Here is an 8,282-nt window from a genome sequence, read left to right as displayed (position 1 = left end):
TACGTTGACACTTATTATATACTTAAATTCTATTTTATACTTTATTTTAGATGCAATCATATTTTTTTTAAGATCTCAGGTTTTAACTTTGATGTGTCGTATTTTGTTATAAATAATAATCTGAAATATTTTTTATTAAGGAAAATAAAAAAAGTAACTAGGCATATTTGTAACAAATTATTAAATAAAAATACACGTTAACTAATTTCGTCTTATTTCCCTTCTCCTTATTATCTTTATTAAACAGACGATTAACACGACCAAATTATCCTTTATCTGTAATTTAATAACGCCAAATGATTTTGATTTCCATACATTGCTGTAAACGTTTCAAATACACTCCACGATAAATTATAAATAAATTTAAGCATAAACGTGATAACCAATTGTTGTAGGTACCAAGATATATCTATAAACGTCCAATATTTTATGGGTAAAAATATTGATAAAGGTTACCATACAAACTAACCTGCAAGCAGAATTCTATACTGAATCCTATCGGGGGCATGCCTCATGGCCCTTACCAACTTACGTAAAATAAATGATAACATGGTTTGATATATGATTGATGCATAACAATGACGTTTATTTCGATAAATAAATAAAATATTAATAAATATATGTATATTAATAATACGTTGCTGTTTTAGGTTGGTTTAATTTTCACGACTACGGTCATATTCTGTAGGAGTACATATTATCTGTAAAATGGATAAATCGATACAGAATAATATGACAAATAAATAACCGTTTTATTTCAAAATGTATGCTTTGGAAAATGGCAACTTTAAGTTCTGACTTTTCAATTCTGTCAATATTGAAGTCCGTTTCGAGTTTTTTAGTGTTACAAATCCAAATTGAATGATTTTGAGTTATAAATTTTAAAATAGCGAACATAAAATCGGGTATTAAAAGTGGAATTGAAACATTTTACCGTAAACGTTACACATTGTTTGTAGTAAATAGACAGACTCAAGTTTTGGTACCAATGACCAATCATGTCAAATGCATTCATATGGTGGTGAGCAGTCGAGAGACTCAGTAGTCTGCTCGCTGCGTATAACATTACTTCAAAACGTTAAGCGCACCAGTGCGGTACTGCACGATAATAATATCATGATCGAATGATAACCTAGATTCATGAAAAGATTCTAGTCGGAATCTTCCTTTACAACGCCGCGAATTTCTAGAAGAGTTTAGTGAAAGACTTAAAATGTTTAGTAAATTATATGAAAAAAGACTTCAGCAGCAGTGCAGTCCTGTCAGTAGGAACCAGTATGTGCTGGCCCGGCCAGAGCCTATGGACAGATTCATTCCATGTAGACTGGATAATAATTGGCAGACAAGTTTTCAAGGTAAGTGCTTGAATTACAGGAGCAATCATTAGTCATTTGTTAATTATTCATATTTTCTTAATGTGTCTCTTTAATTGCATTATGAAATCTATAAAACATTTGAGAGTTATTTAAATTTATTATAGAATCCTCTAAAAACAAACATAGAAGTGTTAAAATGTGCTATTACTTCAATCACATGTTGCTCTTCTCAGTCATAACTGATAATTCTAAATTAAAACATATCAATTAAATATACTTTAGATTACATTTAGGTGTTTGGTGTATTAGGATTTTCTTTTAATGTATTAGTATTATTAAGTAGGATGTAGGGGTTTATCCTTTCTTTTCAAGTGGTGGTTGGTTTTAAAATGTTTTTAATATTCATAAAATAATTTGTATATTTATATCATTTCCAATTATCCTCTATTCTATCCATCTTCAGAATGACCAGTTTTAAGTATGAACAACAGAGTAATACTAATAATTTCAAAGTTATTAACCTAAACATACTATTATTGTACTTTTTGCTGTTAAAACCAATTATACAAGTAAAAATATTCTTATAAAGTAATGCACACTGTATTACTTAATAAAATAAACTAAGAATATTATTGTTCTTTGTTAAATAATTTTATCAACTATATATATATATATCAATAATATCACATAAATCTTAAGGCAAATACTTTGATTTTTGGATGACCTCATTATATCACTCTTAAATGATCTATAATATTGTGTATGTTCTACACTCAGGAACTGTTAGGGAATTAGGTGTATATAATAATACTCAGATTATAAATAAATTATCTGTTTTGCTAAAGTCATTAATTAAATCTATACAAATATTAGAACATTAAATCCTATTATTTTATATATTAGTCATAGCCTTTTTTTTATATATTGTTTTTTGAATCTAATAGATTCAGTACTATTTCACCTCAAAAGATTTACTTGAAATTAATGAATTTTACTTGAAAAAAAAATTGTACTAAGGATATTCAGAGTATTATTATCAAGAGTTACCAAAACCTTCCAGTGTGTTACAGTGACCTACAATGTAACGCATATATACTGCTTATATGCATTCACAGATACATTGTGATTCTTAGCTGTGTTTAAATTTTAGCTAATAACTTAATAGCTTTGTTTTTATAATAAAATTAACTGCAGGCAAATCTCCAAGTGCCAATCTAACAATTGCTTTTGTCTTGTACATTTACGTCTAAGTAATGACAATGATTCGGCTAAAACTGGCAAAGTAATGATAGGTTGGCTAATGGAAAACACTGTTTTTTGCACCACACGGCTTCTGTAATTGTTGTTGGTTTGCCTGAATAGATTTTGGGTTCATTGTATTTCTTAGATTTTATTTTTAATTGAATTGAGTTACAGTTGTGGCTTTAAAAATCATAGTCGGTCTTAAATTCGTTGATTAATTTTTAATGTTGTAGAGGCTAGATTATTCCTATCGCTTTGTTGCCTTTTTTTAAACTATAATTTTTTATTAATATTTTGTTAAATGTTAACCTATGGAAAATATCAAAAAAAATCACTGCTAAGTTTTTAAGATTTGTTTTTAAATTCTGCAACACATTTGTGTACACCCGACAAACATTTTGCATATAATAATTTAAATACTATTTAATTATACTTTAATATTTTATTTTCGTTGGGAGTTGAAATACATTTCTATAAATTTAAATTTCACGCACGAGAGACGAATTTGTGACCTTTTGGAAATTCGAGCGATGACAATTACTGCGCTGCGGCGGTCATTCACTTTGAATAATGAAATAATGAAGTTAAAGTAAACTACCGATGCGGCTTATTAACATTACATTTACGAGTTTCACATTCTTATCTCGTTAATCATATGTTTAATCGTTGTAATGAATCTTTTATAATTAGCCTTATTAACTTTGAAGAGTTACTAGTGCTTTATGAAAATTATTCTCTGTGGTCTTAGTCAAGATGCCTTATGTGTATGTAGAAAGTCGAAAACTAAATCAGTATGATAATTACATTTGTGTCGGCAAATTTTTGCCTCTGGTTAGTGAGTCAGGTATATAATGTTCAAGCGGTGAGTTGGCAACACTAGCGCGGTTTCGTCTTTTTAATGTGATTCAGATTTCAGCGACAAGTTCAGTTAGGATTAGCCTAAGAGTAACATGAAAATTTTTCGATTTTCAAATTTGAAAATATCGTTCGCAGCAATTAGCAAACCGGTTGAACTTAATCGAAAATAACTTCGTTAATTTGGTTTGAAATAGACTTCCTTACCGGATTTAACAATAGCTGGGGTGTTGCCCTAGATATAAGCTAGTACATTTATTCACATCAAACGCCGATTTGCGATTCATAGCTATGTTACGGTTGGGTGCCTAAGCAGAATGTAATCCTTATTTTTATGAGCTTAAGGTGTAATATTTTAGAACAATTTTGGAAAACAGACTGCCGAGTGCTAGTTAATTAATATGCTACAATGTTTGTGGAAAACAACTCATAACAATGGACAATAAAAGAGTTCCCATTCGCTCATTATATCTGAGTTGGTTTATTCCACTGGTTCGCATGCTTAGTTAAGAGAAATTGTCTTCAAAAAAGATTTTACAGTTATTTCATTCTCAATACATAATGGACATATTTAGACAACACTCAAAGATTTGATTACAATTACAATTGATTACAAATATCGATTTATTTGAAAGATTTTGATTGGTGTTATTAAAAAAAATAGTGCTGAAAGTTTTGCAAAATTGTTAAGTAGTTAAAATTATATACCTAGACCTACCATAGATCTTGTATCGTCAGATAGCTATTACAATTACAATCCGTAGATTGGTTATTGCCTCACTATTATCAATATGTGTCTTAAGATGTCCATCTCTAATGGTCAAAAATGGATTGAGGTAGGTATTGGGTTTGAGCGTTAGTATACTTTTATGAAATTAATTGATTTTTTGGTATTGTATTTTTTGGTATATAAAATTTTAACCACACAATGAATTCCCACGAGATAAAGGCTTTGAAGTTCACAATAAATTTCAAAACTTACCAGGCATAAAGAGGTTTAATTAAGTGATTGGAGGTATCCCTTATCGTGCGATATGAGTGTTCACTGGCCCATACACCGTGAAGTTCTATTGCCCCTTGACTAGTCTGCGATTTATTAAAACCTTCGTGATCATTAGACCACATCTCATTATAAATTGCTAGTTTCTATGGGGATATATCATGAGTTCATGACCGTAAGTGTATTAAAAAAACTCATATCAAATAACCCTTGATAATAACTAATCTTTATTATCTAATTACCATGATTTATTAAAATATTTGTTTTTTTGTCAATGCGTACAAATTATTTAAAGAGGTCTATTAAGTATGAGGTTATGCAATGATATAATAAATTACCGTATTATATACAAATTTTAAAGGGTATTAAAGGTACATATACTAGTCGTCGGACGGCGTCCATGCGTCGGGTTGTCTCTCTACCTAAAATATGGCGAGGGGGCTGATGGCTGGCCATGCGTCATACTCGTGAACGGGTGCTACTTGGGGTGACTGGTCGTACTTGAATTCGTGTATGCGGAGACATTAGTTGTTTATACTACGTATTTGCGTGTTGTTCTCACGAGTATGTAAGTGCGTGCTCCTATTTCACCATGCCTCCTGCTGATAGAGGACAAATCTTTGTTTTGAATTTATTTTATTCTTCTTCATTACTCAAGATGTCATATGGAACATGGTGTAATGGTTGCAGCTCCTTACATTGTGTATAAAAACTTGGCGATTAAAAAGAGTGGCGGAGAGTTTATTGTCAGTTCTTCTCTTCCGTTCTACGCCTTTGATTTGAGAACTGGCAGTAAATGTAAAATTAGAATCATTTAATTTAATGTACCTAAGTATATATTTCTTTTTTTTTTGACGTTCATAAGTGAACATTATGTTAACTATATGAATAAATGATTTTTGTTTGTTTGTTTAGACTGGCGACGTGCATCTCGTTCGTAATTTTAAAGTTTTTCATGTAAAACATTTTTGTAATGAGAAATAAATTTCTTCAAACTGTAAAGGTTATAATAAAATATTTTGAATATTAACCAGACAGTAAAGATGTATTTAACCGGTCGCAAATATTTGCTAAAGGACCCGCCGTTATTTCGTAGTAAATGAAACATTCAGTTATGCACGGATTTAATGACGACAACTATAGATGGTTAGCGCCTAAATTTTTCTTTAATTATTATTATGGAATTTAAAATTTGCTCGAACGGTGAAGGAAAAACATCGTGAGGAAACTGACATGTCTTAGATTCAATAAGACGACGACGTGTATCAGGCACTGGATGATCACCTACTTTACTACACTACAATTTTTAAACAAAACAAACATTACAAAAAAGAAACAAATACAAAAACTAAACAAAAATCGATTTTAAAGTGTGAGGGGAGCAACTATGGTTATCCAGACCTTGCTTTTTTAAAAGCTTTTAATAAACGTCTCAATGTTGAATATAATTTAAGCTTTTTAAAGCTAAATTATATTCAACAAATTGGCAACATTATTGAATACTATTTTCCTCAAAATCAATTTACTTAAAAATAATTAATCGTAATACGCGCGTTTAACTATCTATAATTTGTTATTTTACCTCCTAATGGTTAGGTAAAACCAAAGCCATATTTGCTTTTATATCAAAACTATGTATGTATTTATTTATTAATAACCGTACAGCTAAAATACATATAAAACAAAAGACATGGACAATACACAAAGCAAAAACAGATTAAATTGATAAACAATATATTGAAACAGAAGAAGAAAGCTGAAATTTAACATTAAACAAACGGCAATTAATATTTCAAAGAAAAAACTTAATTGTAAGTAATGAAAGTCTTTGGTGGATTTGGCGACAATAAATCATTGTATGTTTTTGAATATACAGAAACTTCGACTAAATCTTCTCGATAGATATTCCAAAAGTAATCGAAAAATGTTCATCCAAAATTACGTTTATTTAATATCCGCTCAAATCAAACTTAATTTATTTCAATTATGCAATTTGTGTCAAGTATTTCCGCTACAATTAAGTATAGCAAGTGTTTTTTGCGAGGACCTGTATGAATGTTTTAGTGTAGCTGCTAAAAGACAATGTATTTTGTTATATTTAGAGAGATTGATTGAATTTTAAGTCAAAGTTTTATATATTTCTTGATCTATACCATCTATATAATATCTATTCTAGTATTATACAGACAGATTTGTATGTTTGTGAATAGGCTCAGAAAGTACTGGGCCGATTTTAAAAATTATTTCTTCATTTGAATGCTACATTATCACTGATTAATATAGCTATGATTTTAAAGAAAAATGTTTAAATTATACCCGTCTGAAGTAGTGCTCGCTAGTAAGCACACAAAATAAATTACAAAACATTTAAATGGAAAATGCTTAAAGATCATTGTATAGTTTTTTAATGGCCATGGTTTGTAGTTAAATTACACATGCACAATAAATTATAATTATAAAAAAAGTTTTTATAGCTTTAAAAACATAAAAAAATAACTAAGATTAATAGCGCTGATTCAGTGTGTTATTCGTAATAATAGCGAGAAACTTGCAAGAAATCTAAAATCTCCAGACCATAGAGAAAAGGCCGATGCCCTAGTCTAACTCCCTGTGGCAGCTCATCCGCGACGAGAGACCAACCTGTTTGTGTGCACGCCATTACCACTGATTTAATTAACACTTATTTAATTTAAATATCGAAGGGATGACGCGTGTCCGTGATATATAAAAAAAACACCTACATTTAATTAACATATATTTTATTGTCCATTTAATTTAACTGCGTTTATATTGAATAACGTGAATTATTTTTAGTAATGAGCAGTTGAAGCGCCACCTTTTTAGGTCTGGCACTCAGATTTATGTATCTGTTTCATGATCATTTGCCAATTTAATAGGCAAGTAGATAACACAGACTTTTGGTGTCTAACGCAAGCACTCGATGTTTTCCTTCACCTTTCTACTGAATGTTAAATGCGCTCATAGAAAGAAAGTCCATTGATGTACAGCAGAGTCGAACCTACGATCTCAGGAATGCGATATTATGAATATACATTGAATTATCTTTAATAGAAGATTTTGTTTGTATTTCATATATTTTATATAGTCATAAAATTCTACTTATCTTCTCTAAAATAGCTCTTGAAAATATACATTTAACTTGTTTAATAAAAAGTATATATTTAATTAGATTTTAAAGTAGGATAATTTCCGCTTTTTTAGTACACGTTGTCAATAAATTAGCATGACTCAAGTACTGTGAGAAATAAGATTAGAAAAAACTGCATTTTTTTGTACCAATTTGTGTGTGATCGGATGTACGATATATCCTTCTGATGATATTTGATACCTTGATTAGTTTGGGACTTGTCCCATGCCCCGCTTTGTTTATTTATATATGTAATTCCTAACCACATACTGACCTAATCATTAGGTCTGTTCTTTTTTTGGGATTAAGGCTTCATCGTAATGTTTTTCTTCACCGTACGAGCAAGTATTAGAACGCGGCCACACGGTGCGGTAATGGTGCGGTGCGGCGCCGCATCCCAAATATTTCGAGTTATATGGCAATATATTTTACCCCTCCCCGTCTCGTCTCGCAGGTCTCTCGCGTCCGGCGCGCTTGCGGTGCGACGCCGCGCGGCAGCGCAACGTGTCGTATAGCATGGTATACAAGTAATTTGTATGTAGGATGACGTTGCGGCACCGCTCCGGCGACGCACCGAAAAGTTACCGTATTTTGGCCGCGCTCTTAGTTATATTGACGTTTGGTTCCGTGCTCCTATATTTTATTAATATTAATTCATTGTTTGAAATCTAGACTAGTAATCTGTGCTAGACCCTTAGTCTAAATGAATACGGTTTCTCGA

The 8,282-nt window shown here is 30.8% G+C and overlaps 1 protein-coding gene across 1 annotated transcript in view; it reads left to right on the top strand.

Annotated features, from left to right (window-relative positions):
• Nucleotides 1–796: 796 nt before the first annotated feature.
• The window catches only part of LOC111000676 (fizzy-related protein homolog), a 56,139-nt gene continuing 48,653 nt past the window's right edge, over nt 797–8,282 (top strand). Inside the window, exon 1 of the mRNA XM_022270220.2 lies at nt 797–1,355. Within this exon, the coding sequence (XP_022125912.1) occupies nt 1,214–1,355 (142 nt within the window). The 5' untranslated portion in view covers nt 797–1,213. The remainder of the gene's footprint in view (nt 1,356–8,282) is intronic.

This window comes from Pieris rapae, chromosome 2 (assembly GCF_905147795.1).
Source record: "Pieris rapae chromosome 2, ilPieRapa1.1, whole genome shotgun sequence".
Taxonomy (NCBI): domain Eukaryota; kingdom Metazoa; phylum Arthropoda; class Insecta; order Lepidoptera; family Pieridae; genus Pieris; species Pieris rapae.
The sequence above is the reverse complement of the archived record's forward strand: the minus strand, read 5'-3'. Positions and strand labels throughout refer to the sequence as shown.